The sequence below is a fragment of the Hevea brasiliensis genome, chromosome 7, assembly GCF_030052815.1.
Source record: "Hevea brasiliensis isolate MT/VB/25A 57/8 chromosome 7, ASM3005281v1, whole genome shotgun sequence".
Lineage (NCBI taxonomy): Eukaryota > Viridiplantae > Streptophyta > Magnoliopsida > Malpighiales > Euphorbiaceae > Hevea > Hevea brasiliensis.
The window spans coordinates 89,929,587-89,945,496 of NC_079499.1; the positions used below are offsets into that span (position 1 = coordinate 89,929,587).

The 15,910-nt window shown below is 28.2% G+C and overlaps 1 protein-coding gene across 2 annotated transcripts; it reads left to right on the top strand.

Moving 5' to 3' along the window:
* The first annotated feature begins 9,674 nt into the window (after positions 1-9,674).
* Positions 9,675-15,527, top strand: LOC110650564 (uncharacterized). Of its 2 annotated transcripts, XM_021805592.2 has the most exons (12): positions 9,675-10,383; positions 10,514-10,589; positions 11,336-11,408; positions 11,944-12,027; positions 12,130-12,246; positions 12,551-12,979; positions 13,315-13,715; positions 13,832-13,931; positions 14,053-14,112; positions 14,198-14,284; positions 14,479-14,607; positions 14,986-15,527. In XM_021805592.2, the coding sequence occupies exons 2-12, from the start codon at positions 10,516-10,518 to the stop codon at positions 15,286-15,288; spliced, it is 1,857 nt and encodes a 618-aa protein (XP_021661284.2). In that variant the 5' UTR covers positions 9,675-10,383; positions 10,514-10,515; the 3' UTR covers positions 15,289-15,527. The 2 variants fall into 2 exon arrangements, with proteins under 2 accessions (XP_021661284.2, XP_021661298.2); XM_021805606.2 differs by lacking the exons at positions 9,675-10,383; positions 10,514-10,589 and adding an exon at positions 10,623-11,150.
* Positions 15,528-15,910: the final 383 nt, after the last annotated feature.

Genomic DNA, 15,910 nt, shown 5'->3' on the forward strand with positions numbered 1-15,910 from the left:
TTATATTATTATTTAATAGTTAAATAACTAAAGAAATCAAAATTTTTATAAATTTATTCAAATTGTCTAAACTTTTTAATTTTATCAATTTAATCTCAAATTTTAAAATTAGTTTTAATTTTCACAATTAGCCTAATTGGATTACTTAATTGGCAAAAGCAATTCAAATATTTACATTCATTATTAATATTAGACAATTTTTTATTTTTATATCAATTTTAGCATTTATTCTCAAATTAATATAAAATATTATTTTAATTAATATATCTATTGTTTTAAAATTGTAATTACATTTATTTTAGTTTTATTATTTGTTCATACTTTATTTTTAAATATTTTATTTTTTCTCTTTTCTTTGTCTTAAATTTGAAATAAAATGATGGGAAAGATAGGAATTGAAAGTATAAGTAAAAAGAAAGATGAAAAAAAATTTAGATAATAATTTAGATAATAATATTAGATATATTATTCATTTATTATTTTTTTATCAATGAAGTTTTTTGAAATTAATAAAAGTACTAAAATTATTGAATATATTAATAAAACTAAAGGGAGTAGTTAAAATTGATAAAAAATGAAAAAAATTTAAATTATTTTTACCAATTGATGAGTTAATTATTTTTAATTAAATTTATTATTAAAATTAAAAACATTTGAAAATGTTTATGATTAAATTGATATAATTAAAATTTTTTACTAAAATTAAAAATTAATAAAAAAAATTTTACTTTTTTTAATCTTTTAACCTTATTTAATTATGTAAATATATGAATATTTAGAGTTATATTAAAGAATAAAATTAATATATAATATATAATTATAATAAATGTATTTTTAAATTATATAATTTAACTTTTCATCAATATGTTTACCTTATATACTTTTTTCATTATAAATACTTCAATTTTTTTTAATTTTTAATTTACCTTACATAGAATTATATATATATATATATATATATATATATATATATATATATATATATATATAATAAAAATTCATTCAATTATTAGCCTAAATTTTTTGTGTTGTATTCTTTTCTAATAATTAGTTAATAAATTAAAAATATGAATAGAAGAATTTACAAAATGATTAAATTATTTTATAATTTTTTTAATTTTCTATAAATAATATTAACACATTAAAATATTATTTTTATTATAATTTTTGTTTCAAAAAATACTTATATAGATAAAAATCCTAACTCATAAATAATTTTATTAATAGTAAATAGTATTATGTGCTTTAAAGGCATAATATTAAACCTTTTTTCAAATTTTTATAATTATAGCTAATTTTTTTTAATAATTTTAGTATAGTTTTAAAAGGTTTTTTTTAGTCTATAGTTAAAACTAAGTTAAATCAGTCAATGCAATATAATTTTGATTGTTAATTTTTTATCCAGTTATAATTTTGACTATTAATTTATTTCAATTTTTATTGCTCATTAAAAATAATTTATATCAAATCAATATATAAAACTAAAGATAGAAGGAAAAAAAAATCATAATTATTATTGAAAGGTAATTATTATTCTAATATTTTTATTTTTATTATTTAAATTCAATTATTACTTATTTATATTTTATTTATTTGATTTTATTAGTATTTACATTGAAGAAATAATCTTTGATTTTATAATTATATATGAAAAGTTAACAAAAAGATTATATAAAAATAAATTAAATCAGGAATAACGAGCATAAATAATGTGTATAACGTGTTTAAAAAATTAGTTAATTAAAGTTAGTAAATCTCTATTACCCAAAAAATAAATTGTTTTAAAAGAAAATTTCAATCCATATAATTTAATAAATAATTAATGTAGTTTAAAATTTTATTTGTATAATATACTTAAATTCTATTTTCTTTAAATGTAATAGATAAAAAAATGCATTTATTATCAAAACATACTTTATATTTAATTAATGACTTATATAAATAGATTAAGATAATAAATACGGTTAGCATAAATTAACCCATTAAAGTGACAATTATAAATTCAATTTTCTATATAAAAAATATTAAATTAAATCAAATCAAATTAAAATCAACATATTTATTTTTTTTTTAATTTTTACTTTCCACATAAAGAGATATAGGTAATGCAATTTTTATGTTACACTGTTAATATGTCGTTTGAAGAAAAATATTATTTAAAATTTTTTATTAAATCAATTCATAATTAAAAAAAAAAATTGACTCTACAGCATCGCGGTACACCGCTAGTTGAAACATTATTTTTTATAATGATTATAAAACCCAATTTCAATGAGTATTTAGTACAACAAACAAAAGTAATTTATAATATTAATTAATTAGAAATTATTGTATTAATATACGTAATTATTAATAATTTTAAATATTTTAATTTTAATATATAAAAATAATATATTGTGATTTTTTATTTTTAATTATTAATTTTAATATTTTATAATTAAAATTAATATTAATTAATTATAATAAAAATATAAATTTAATATTACACAAATTATTTAAAAGTATATATAAAATAATTAAGAATATATAAAATGTTGAAATAGATAAGTACTAACATAAACTTACATTATATCTCAAATAATTATAGAAAGTATTATATATATAACGAAATATAATTAGAATAATTTTTAAATTGAAAAAAATTGTTAAAATTAAAAATTATGAATTCATAATTTTTAATTTTAACAATTTTATTCAATTTAAAAAATTATTTTAATTATATTTTGTTTTATTGACTAAACTTTCAACTTTATTTTTTGATTATACATTAGATTCAACCTTATTATTACCGTTAACACTTTCAAATTTACACTTTAATACTCATAATTATTGACAATAATAATTTTTTTTTAACTAAAGATATAAATTTATTAAAGAGTGAAATGAATGTAAGGTTCATGGCCCATAATTTAACTAATTCAAACCTAAAGAGCAGGAGAATATTACATATTAGTCATATGGTAATACTATAAAAGAAAGTGCAACATATAAAATTCTTGAAAATAACTTCCTATTATATATATATAGAGAGAGAGACGTATAGATTTGCAAGTAAACTACCATTATTAAAACAAAATCATAAATTTAATTATAGACGTATAGATTTCCAATGTATAAAACAAAATCATCATCGAAAGTAAAAGGGAAAGGAAACTAGAGGATTAATGAAAGTTGAGCAACACATCACATGATTTTCAAGCATTTAACCTTGGATTAATGCTTGTTTATTGCATAAACAATTGGTATTTGCAAAGTTAGATACGCTTTTATTCTTTTAATGCAATTTTGCTCTTTCTTTAGCTCAATTATTTGGAAAATTAAAAGAAGATAAGGTATCCACTTCGGCCTCAATTGGTCTCTGTTTCTGTTTTAATGGGGGACTTTTCTCCAAGTTGGCAATCTTTTCCTCTTTCCTCAAGCCATTTTTACTCTATGAACTTTCTCCAAGGGAGTGAAATCTATAACAAAGAGGATATCTGCTTTAAAAAGGTTGAAAGTTTCAATAGATTTTATTCTGCATGCTCTGCTAATTATTTTGCTTGAAAACAAAAGAATGGGAAGCCATCCCTTCCTTTAATGAACCTCACTTTGGAGTTTTTCTTTTAAAACAATAATTAATCATATTGTTTATTTCTGGTTCTTCATCTTCATTGATAACATTAGCAAGCCCTTTTGCTATTTAGAGAATGAAAATTAAGCTTGCCATTGGGTGCTAATACAATCCATGAAGGCAGTAACTCAAATTGTCTTACAACAATTTTTGGAATTCACCGATAAATTGGACTAACTTTGCAGAAGCTTTTTGATCCATCTGAAAGCTGCAAGAGTCATTTCATTGGTTACTGTTGGCTAGAGACATTCGTCAGAACTAAGGAAATTGAACCCAGTAAAAGATTTCTGCTTCAGCTAAATTTGGGATTCACGGTTGAGGTAGATGGAAGAATTGATGGGTATGGGTAATTTTAACCACATCAAGGTTTTTTGTTTTTTTTTTTTTTCAACTGGCTTTGGTTAGGACTCAAATTTGAGATATCATAACTCTGAAAACGATTCCATTGACAATAGATTCTTACCTATTACCAAATTCCAAACACATATGGGCATGAAAGAGGATGGAAGGATGTGTGGACAAAAAGGGAGGGACTAAAAAGAAGCAAATTTACCTTTATTTTTTACTTGAATGATGGTTGGCACTTTAGTTGGAGAGATAAGAGATTAAAGGTAAAGCATTTGTACCAGGTCGATTGCCAATCAATCTCCCTGCCCTTGAATGGGAAAAGAGACTTAACTTTTCTTAAAATTCAACATATCAGCTGCCTCCTAATTCATGATTTCATTTCATTTCGATGCACTCTTTTTACCTTTTTTTTTTCTTTAATCAGAACAATTTGCCTGCGCAATCAAAGGACCCATGAATCAGCCTAGCTTAATGGATTAAAAATTCATCAACCTTGCAAGCCATTTCATGTAATGGTAATGGTGCCACTATGAGAATATCATTGATTTAAATAAACAAAGCATTAGTCTTTGACAATGCAATTCGTTAACTAATAAAGTAATTAGGCTTATGATCAATTTTGTTTTGGACTTGGGACCATTTATTAGAGAAAAAGAAAAGGTAGGGAAGTGGGGACAGGAATGGAGGATGTAGAGATACCTTTTGCTGGTTATGATTGCAATTGACTCATTGTCCGAATGTCTTTGGAAAGTTCACTTTTTCTATCCTAATTGTGGGATTCTACACCTTCCCTAGCACACTGCTGCCATACATCAATCTTGTAACCCCCACCATTTTCCCACCACCATACATACATCCACCTCTCTCTCTCTCTCTCTCTCAACCTAACAGACATTTCTTTTGGATTTTGTGGCCAACTCTAGACATTACTTAGTCCCCACCCCACTAGTGATGGATGCATCAGCAGCGCCTGAGATCAAGAAACATTGATTCTGAATTTCTGATGCACATTTTTTTTTGGATTGGAAGAGCATAGTTGCATCAATTTTGAACTGGTTTTTAGAACTGTCCTTTTCTTTTGCGGCATAGAAAATTGCTAAAGCTGATTAATTGTTAGAAAGATCACTGAAATGGCCATGTTTCTGTCTTAAATTTCAAATACAAACTGATATCCAACTCCATTCACAAGATTTCTGGCGCTTACAAATCTCGCTAGAGGGTTAAAAATATGCAGTTTTTTCCTTTGTAGTGCAAGAAAATTTGTTCCATAATTCAAATTTGTTGTATAGACAAAAATCATTGAAATGAACAATTATGTTAGATGTTTAACACTTTCCCTAGAATCTATGTTTTGGAATTTTACGAGCTTCCTTTGTAACTCATCCAATTTTTTTATGTTATTTTCTAATTCGTCTTCTTTTATCATCTCATTTGAAGATTGTACACCATTTCTTGAGAAACTGAAACAGCAGCAAATTGGAACCTGCAGCTTCAAGCTATTACTCTTCTCAATGATCTGATTTTCAAATCTTTCATTGAATTTGCTGTCTGGTGATTAAAAATTCATGTCCAATTTCATCAGAAATGGTAAGCATGTCAGGCTTCAATGGGATCTTGCTATTATTTAAACCATCAGTCATATACAAAATAAAATTTCTTGATCTAAAATATCATAGACAGATGGGTACCTATAATTAATCTATCTATTAACTAACCTAATCTTGTTTTTATAAACTGATAAATTTAAAAAATTTGAACACCATTGAACTGTGTGTTTTCGTGGTAGATATTAAATACAGAATTTTTTTTAATCCACAATTAAAAGAATATAATTAATGCGAGTATCGATCATTGGTACCCACTTCAAGAAACTGAACATATTATTATGCTGCCTCCATCCTATAAAAATATATTTGCCTTTTTCATCTGTCCTATAGATTATTTTTTTATTTTAAAATAATAACTTATTTATTTATTAATATGTATTAAAAAAACAAAATTCATTAGTTATAAGAATAATTTCATAATATCAATTATTTAATTTTCAATGGAATCATATGGGTTGATAATACATAGGAAAAGACTAAATAAAATTTATTATTTACAACTATATTAATTCTATTTTATTAACCTATGTGAAAATAGAATTAACTCCATCGTTATAACAAATAAAGAATAATTATTTATTTATTTATTTATTTTTGAGTGGGGTTTAAAAAGAATTTCTTGGTGCCTTGTAGTTTTGAAAAAACACTGTATAAAATTAGGATAATAAGATAAAATAGAAGTTTCATTTGTTTATCTATTGGAACCAGAAAATTTCAATTTTTGTGGTTGGAGATTAAACTATGAGATGTGTCCAAGATAAACCAATCTGAGTCTTTTCTTGATTCCCCAAATGCACAATGGCTAGCTAGAAAGGATAATATTGAAACCAAATCATTCCACTGCTCCATAACAGTCACTAACTAGCTTGTTAATGAATTTCAAAGGAGTAAGAAAATCACTAAAATAAGATTATAATTGTTAAAATTTTGATATGTGATTGTGAAATTTATAATATAATGGTTGTTTTTATTTTTATTAAGAGAGTTATTAAAAAAATTATATTTTAATTTAATTTTTTAATAATTAAAAATATGTTTTCTTATATTTCATAAATAACTTATACATTTATATTAAATTTTATATATTATTGAAATATAATTAAAAAATAAAATTAAATAATATATAATTTCTTTAAAATAAAATGATACTTCTTCTGTCTAAAAAATAAGTTTTTTCTATTTTCACATAGTTTATAAAAATATCATTTATATAATTAAGTTAATAAATTCTATTCAGTCTTTTTCTACTTATACACTTTAGTCATATTCTTTTATTAAAAAAAAAAAAAAACTCATATTAGTAAATTATTCTTTAAACTAATGAATTTTATTTTTTTCAATTTCAATAGGGATATATTAAAAACTAATAAATAAATTAATATTTGAAAAAAATTATAACTTGAAACAAATAAAAAAAAAAGGAAACTTAGCTTTGTAGTATAAAGGGATTTTTTTTTTCACATTTATATAATTTAAAGTTATAATAAGAATATGCTTTTATATTAAAATTTGCAAGCACAAAATTTTCCCTAAATTTGAGACAAAGATAAATTTCTTGTTGAGACACTGAATTTTGCTATCCCTACTAAATGAAAAGTTCTTCAAGAAACTCTATTGCGCTCACACAAAGTACTTAAAACTCATACTTTAGCATTACACTTGTAAAGAATTATTTAATATATTTATTTATTATTAATTTTATATTAATAGCATAATTTTAATTGTTAATTCTTTTAAAAAATTAGTATCTTGTGATGAAAAATAAAATTAAATAATTAATGAAAGAATGGCATATGAATATTCACAAGTTAAATCATAGAGAAAAATATAAAAAAAAATAAAATATAAAAAAATATTATGTGGTTTCAACTTTGATACATGAGAAATTATTTTATTAATTTGATCTTTTATATTTTTCTTTGTTTGTAAATATGGTTTAAATCATTAGTTACCAACACATGACACTAACGTGTTACCACATCAGTATTATTTAATAACAATTAACGGTTTAGATCAAATTTAAAAAAAAATATATATAAAATATTAAATTAATAAAAATTAAATCATAATTTTTTATATATTAAAGTGTGAAATTCCATGATTTTTTTTTTTAACTTTTCCTCAAATTATATTATTTTAAGCGATTAAAACTTAAAAGAGCTAATTAGGAAGGGAAAGCACATTAGATAAAGGAATGAAGGAAAGTGATCAGAATAAATAATGATATAAAAATTGAGGTGGAAAAATCGAGTGGGATATCAACTGAGAGTCTAATTGTGTGAATACACCAAATCAATTAGTCAGAGAAAATAATTCATATTTAGCATTTAATAGGGATAACACGATATGATTACTACAAAAAATTTACTAAAATAACAATTGACGTAAAATAAACTTATTCTCAAAGACAGACCTAAGTAAGGGTTGGCAGAGGTTCACCGCTTCTAAGATTTTCATTTTTAATTATATATTTTTTAAAATTTTAATTTTAATTGAAAATATATTGAATAAAAGCATGTTTTAAAGTAAATTCTCAGATTTGACTCTAAAAAAAAATTTGAAAGAATTTTACAATTTTAATTTTTTTTATTGTTTTAATTAAATAAATAAATTTAATAAGTTCATAATTTAAAATTTTAAAAATTATTTTTTTATTAACTCAATTAAAATTATTTTTTAAAATTTCTTTTTATGTAATAAAAAAATTCTAAAAATACCCATGAGTGAAGGATATCAAAAGACACCTAAAACTAAAATGGTATGTGCATCCTTGGTCCTTAATCTAAATGAATTGTGACATCACTTGTATTATTGCACGCAAGTAGCTTATCATGATAAACCAATAAGTGTGGCTCAGTTCAACCCATATTTTATATTCTGACTATCCTTTTTTTTTGTCACATTTAAATTTTTTTTAATTATCTATTACATTTAAAAGACTAAAGAGAATTAATTTTTTTTCTTAATTTTACATTTTATTCAATAAATATTTATACAATGAATAATTATATGAAATAAATGATCAATTACTAATATATTTTTATAAAAATATGATTATCTAAACATTTTCTTAATCATGATATAAAACTCAAATATAATAAATAAAAATGGGCAGAAATAGTATAATATTTTCAAAGACATAATTTTTTTGACATTTGAAACTAACTATTCGTTGTTTACTCTTTACTCTTCCTTTTTTTTTTTACTCTTTTTTCCTTCTTTAAAATTTAAAACTAACTTAAATATAGAGTATTACCACAAGATTTACTTAGGTTACCCTTTTGTTTTTTCTTTTTCAGGTCATGTAACCATAGACGGGTATTCATGGTCTTGGATATTAAGGACAACATGGGCATCTACCTTTTCTTTACCCTAATTTTCTCAAAGGAGACATAGACATAGAAACCCCACAAGACCTCATTTCCTTACAAGCATCCAATGTCTTCTTTATCCCTCACCTTTCATCCCTTTTGAGGTGAGCCTCTTCCTTTTCTTGTTGGCTTAAAACTATTAGCAACTTACATTTGGACATGACCATTTCTCTTTAGTTGCTCAAAATCCTTTTGTATTTTGGATGGACTCAGTTGAGCTGCTTTTGGATCATATATTGTGGACTAATGTTCTTTAATGTTATTATGCTTGAAGTATATATGTATTAGCCGTTTTTCAAGCTCTGATATAGCAATTAATCAAGCACCAAATAAATTATTACCCGCAAATTGTTGTCTAACCACCATGACAGTATTGTATCTCGACAAATTTTGGCTAAACTTAGTAATTGTAAGACTGTTCATGAAGGAGGTTACTAGCAGCAAATGTTTACTTTTCATAGGTGCTATTAAGCACTCAATTAAGCAAAGCGCATAAATCAAATCAGAGTTGATATTGGCTGCAGGGAATTGAACCTTTTGAATTTAGAAATTCTGTCTAGAAAAGGATCATTTTTCTCAATTGTAAAGTAAAAATTTGTTGGGCTGGTCCAACAAAGGTTTTAAAACCGACCACGATACCACCATCAACGACAACTGTATCCATTAGGAAAATTTATCTAGATTTTATCATTATGAATTCAAGATAAATATATATATTTCACTTATTAAATGTGTGAAAGGTACATGATGTATATAACCTAAGCAAGGATTTCCCTGCACAACATATTAGGAAAACGTAGCCAAGTAACATGCAAGAGAGGATAGTATTAATGCGAAGAATTGGACAACAGTGGAGGGGCGGTCACCAACTCCCACTTGCTTCACAATAAGGGAAGAGAGTTTGCAAATTTGAGTCAGATATTATTTTGTTATACATGGACTTTCAACAGTCATAGCCACTATATATCTTCCTCTCCGACTTGGCCCCTTTGTCCCTTGGGATCTCTAAGATTGAGGGAAATTTGTCTACTTTTTGCACATTTTGACATTTAGAGACTAGTCTTTAGTAGCATGACTCTGTATACTTTCTTCTTCAGTTAAAGCCCACGAACTGGTTTTGCTTCTTTTCATACAAAATGATCTTCCATTACAAAAGCTTAGTAGCTTACTGATATATCACCGGTCAAGAGCCCAAAGTTTTTATCTTTGCTTGCCCATATCTGTAACACGGTAACAAAATTCCAGTCTCTGCTATGTTCAGCTCTCTGTTGGCTGCAAATGATGACTTTGTGGGTACTTCCTGGAAGCTCTTGTTTGCTCAAGACGTCATGTGCATTGAGAGAAGTGGAGTTTTTGGAGTCTAATTGGTGCTTCCTGTGAACCCATTTTGTTTTCTTTTGACTAGTGGGTCGGTTACTCTGGTTCATCTCTTAAAGAACCCATCTGGGTAATCATTTGTTTTGTTTGCCGAGTGTAATGAGCTTTGTTTTCATTTCTTTTCACTTTCCTTGCTTTGGGGAAATGTAATTTTGTTTTACTGAAGTTACTGCTTCTTGCTTCTTGGGATGTGTTCTCAGAGATGTGGTTTGAAGGGGTTGGAGACAATAAAATGTTGGGACTGATAGTGACTCCTAGACACAAGCGTTCAAAGAGGTAGCTTTTAAATCTTTTGTTACTCTGCAATTATTGTTCTTTGCATATTTCAGTTCACTTGTGATGTTTACTGATGGTTTCCTTTAACTGGAATTTTTTCTGTTCTGAGCGTATTCATTAACATGGAAACTTGGGCAATCATGGCTACACAAGCTTGTGTTTTACGAGTTGCCATGATGAAAGCACAATTGTATTAGTTGTCTTTATATTGAATATAATCTCTTGGTTGTACATTGTCACTACTTACCATCTAGAAAGAGCCATGAATGATTTGTGGTCCTGATGAAATTTGGAGCCTCAAGAAATAGGGAGAATGGGGTGTTCTTCTATCATGTCAAGAACCTCTTGAAACTGAGGTTTAAGACATGAAAATTGAAGTCTTGAGTGTTCTAGGTTTATAATTTGGGGAACTTTCTTTGCGTTTCTTTTCAACTTTCCCCTAATTTTACCCTGATCTGCTATTAATTGTCCAATTGATTGTGTTGAAAACTTGAAAGTAACTGAAGATTGTTTTGCTATGAGGCTTGGGAAAATAATTGCTAAGTGGACCTCTAGTAGACGGTAACTGCAGATATATATGGTCATCTTTTTCTTTTCTGATGAAAAAAAGGTGTTAGCAAACATGTTTTAGATTTTGTTCAAATTGTACATGAAGTGGCCAAGAATTTTGGTTGCAGAATTTCAATTCTTTTCTTCTCCAATCCATAGCCACTTCATCTAAGATTTTGCTGTTTGTGCTTTGTCAGCTTCCCTGATAAGAAAAGATTTGATGAAGATGCAGTTGATAATTCATTTGAAGCATCGCACCGCATAGGGCTGGTAAGATACTGCCTTTTCCTTTTTCCTTGAAAAAGGTATTGTTTTCTAAATGAAGTTTAGAGAACTAGCACCTGAAATATCTCATTATCTTATGTATTGTTTTCTATCTCTTCTTTCCCATGTTATACTAGGACCTTGAGCCCCAAGCCAGCCAGAAATTCAGTGACATCTTTTTCTTCTTATTATCATTATTATATTCCAAATTTTCCTTCCCTGAATTATTAAGCTTTTTTTTTTTTTTTGCTTGGGGTGGGTGGTTAAAGTTGTTAATGATTAGCTTAATTTCTTAGAATCAAATCTCGCCTATGGTCCTAAATAGAGTTTAATGGAATAAATTATTCTTGTGAGTTCAATAGAAAAATGATTCACGTAATTAATCCACAGAAGTGGAGTTTGTTTCTGTGCTCCTTGCCACATGAACTAATTCACTCAATGAACATGAATCCAGAATGAATGTTCTCCGGGGACATAATCTTACAATTAATTCCTTGTTGTATGCCTTGTTGTATGACTTTTGGGTATGATCTGATAATAGGATATGGGGCACTTGAAGGACTCTGTGAAGGCCAAGAAGAAACAATCCCCTAAGACTGAAGTTGAAATTTCTTTGAAGGAAGAGGTGTCGAACCAAACATCTTCGTCTTTAAACCATGGGCCATTTTAGGCATTTATCACTGCAAATATTTTTACTAACATCTTGGATCTAATCTCTTTTATGCAGATTCTACAGCTTGAAAAAAGATTACAAGATCAGTTTGAGGTCCGTCACGCTATGGAAAAAGCACTTGGTTATAGGACTTCCTCCCATGTTAATGCCCCTAGAATGTCAATTCCCAAGGTAACCTAATCCCGTCATTATTTGGTGGAAATAGAAACAATTTCTTGCGGACATAACCTTTATTCTAATTACATTCTCCAAATGTTTAAACTTTAAATTTACTAATGTGGCACTAGCGGCTATTGACTTGCTAACCCCTGGTCATTACTTTAGGGATCTGGCTATTAATTTGTAATAGAATATTTTACTTTTTTCCCATGAAGAAATGTGACTGTAATCCCAGAATAACTATTATACTCAAGGTTTCTGATATCCTCCTTGCCATGTCCTTTTTTTTCCTTTTTTTTTTTCCTCTCAACTCCAGCCAGCCACAGAATTAATCAAGGAAATTGCATTGTTAGAATTGGAAGTTGTACATTTGGAACAACATCTTCTTTCCTTGTATCGTAAAGCTTTTGGTCAACAAATATCCTCAGTTTCTCCATCCAGCAAGTATGAAAGATCAAAATCACCTGTGACAACACCAAGAGGAAGGTCCTTGGATGTTTCAAGACCTGATACTATGCCAAAGAGGGAAACTTCGGCTGTTCAATCTGGTTGTGGGTCACATGACAACCCATGGAAGGAATCCAGTGGTATTGGGGGAGAAGAAAAGCTATTAGATTCTGGTGTTCATCGCTGTCACTCTTCACTATCACAACGTTCAGCATTTCCAACTAGAACCTCTCCTCCAGAGGAGTCTTTAGGAAGAGCTGTACGTGCCTGCCATTCCCAGCCATTGTCCATGATGGAGGTAACATAGCATCTAATTCATTAGTGTTTCCATTTTCCTTTGGCTCCCTAGTCCCTACTATTGCCAACGAACTTGGACCACATCATACCATGATTTGACTACTACAGAATTAAAAGAAAGAAAATATTGTGTGCTCAGCCATTCTTCCTTCCTATAGATGTGGTCCCTGTCACTGGCTGTCTGCTTCCATGTTGAAGCATAATAATAATAATAATAATAATAATAATAATAATAATAATAATAATAATAATAACAATAGTAAGAGAGATTAATTTCTTCATATGAGAGCTTGGTAAGGACTAATTGGATTATAAATTGTGATGACTTTTTTACAGTATGCTCATAATGCAACAAATATATTCAGTTTGGCGGAGCATCTTGGAACACACATTTCTGATCATGTTCCAGAGACACCTAACAAACTTTCAGAGGATATGATCAAGTGCATGTCAGCTATATATTGCAAACTTTCAGACCCACCTTTGATGCATAATGGCCTTTCATCTCCCAATTCATCTTTGTCATCAGTGAGTGCATTTTCTCCACGGGATCAATGTGACATCTGGAGTCCAGGGTTCAGGAATAATTCATCATTTGATGTACGGCTGGATAACCCTTTCCTTGTTGACGGACTGAAAGAATTTAGCGGACCATACAGTACAATGGTTGAAGTGCCTTGGATTTATAGAGATAGTCAGAAGTTGGGAGATGTTGAACACTTGCTGCAAAATTACAGGTGAGCTATTATTTGATCCTTAACAGAAAACTTAATTGATAATGTATGAAGTGAACATTTGTATTTTGTGCTATTGTAGAAATATGTTACATGCTTATTGAGTTATTCTGTTGTAGATCACTTATCTGTCGACTGGAAGATGTTGACCCTAGGAAGTTGAAACATGAGGAGAAGCTGGCTTTCTGGATCAACATACACAATGCATTAGTGATGCATGTAATGGTTCTCTTTAATAGAAATATTTTTGCTTTAAGTATTGACTCCTTTCTGCTAATTCTGGTTCTGTTTCTGTTCTTGTGAGTGAAAGTAGAACATAATCTTTGCTGTTTTTCTACAGGCATATCTGGCTTATGGAATTCCGCAAAACAATGTGAAGAGACTTTTTCTGCTCTTGAAGGTAAGAAGACCTACATTAGACTGCTACAAGGGGGAAATTTGGTTCGGTTCTCTTTTTCTTTTCCTTACAGTTCCACTCTTTGCAGGCTGCTTATAATGTTGGGGGTTTTACAATTAGTGCAGACACAGTACAGAATTCTATCCTTGGATGCCGGATGTCTCGTCCTGGACAGGTAGATCTCAAGTCTTGAATTTATCTGTAAAATTAAGATGTTATGTGTGTAGAAATGTATTTTGTCTATTAATATAAGTACATATTACCCAGGATAGTTCTCTGAGATCCAGTGATTCACTTGATTTATTGTCAACATGCACAGAAAACTTCTTTTAATTTAATGAGACTCACAAAGCTTGCTTTTGATTGCAGTGGCTTCGACTATTACTTTCATCTAGATCAAAATTTAAGACAGGAGATGAAAGACAAGCATATGCAATTGAAAATCCAGAACCCCTTTTGCACTTTGCACTCTGTTCAGGAAGCCATTCTGATCCTGCGGTACTTAATCCTCAAATTTCTTTTAATGTTTTTATTAAGATGAGAAGTACTTAAAAATGTGTTGAGGTGCAGAATTGGCTTCTAAAATTTTCTCTACAGGCAAAAGATAATGGAATCGCCAAACTAAGTAAATACTATACGTTTGCATGGCATGTGTCATGGGGGTTAACTCCATTGATGGATCATCTGTGTGCTCAAAATTTTTACAAGGGTTGATTTCCTTTTTATTACTTTACATTGTTTAAGAGATATCAGTCTCAAAAAAGATGAAAATTGGGGTTCACTCCTTCCTCCATTATTACTGCTTGTAAAGTTGGACACATTTTCTACTTTATATTTTTCAGACAGGATTTATATAAATTTGCAATTTTTTTCCAGGTGCGTGTTTATACCTCGAAGCGAGTATTTCTAGAGCTAGAAGCTGCAAAAGATGAGTATATCCGAGCTACATTTGGTGTACGCAAAGATCAGAAAATTCTACTTCCCAGGATTGTGGAATCATTTGCAAAGGATTCAGGTTTGTGTCAGGCTGGTGTTATTGAAATGATCCAACAGACATTGCCTGTATCTCTAAGGAATTGTATTAAGAAAAGCCAGCTTGGAAAGCCTCGTAAGAGCATTGAATGGATTCCTCACAATTTTACTTTTCGGTATCTGATATCTAAAGAACTGGTAAGATAATTGCTTACTTGTATCATCCAAAGTTTTTAATACCAGTTGAGTTCATTTACACTGTTCTCAGATTCTATAATTTTCATTGTACAAAGTAGAAGATGAATTATAAAAATGGTTAGGATAGAGCAATGTGCTTTTTGATACTGTACAATGTGATTCCCAGTCTTCCATGCTGTGTCAGGGAAGTATTCATGATTTTTGTAATGCTGGAAAAGAATGAAATTGTGTATTGAGCATTGCACATAGATTCGGTTCACTGTTTATTCTTTATTTTATTTTTTTTTTTTTTTCTTATTTGCTCACTAATTCTATTTTCCTGTATAAAATTTTTGTAGCCCACTAGTGTAAGGTATGCACTGGATCATACATAAGTAGATGATGTTTACTTGAGATCAAATAGACCAAAATTATTATAGAAAAATTTCACAGCTCCAGTTGTGCCCGTGGACGTTTAAGATAGGAGAAATTATACAATGAAGTGATTATAACTGCATTTATATATTTGTCCATCCCCTGTTACTCTGTCATTTCATATAATGTGCTGACATGTTATAACTGCTTCATTGCATAATTTTTCAATTGGATTGAGGGCATCGGATAAAAAATGAATGTCAATCCTATTTAATTG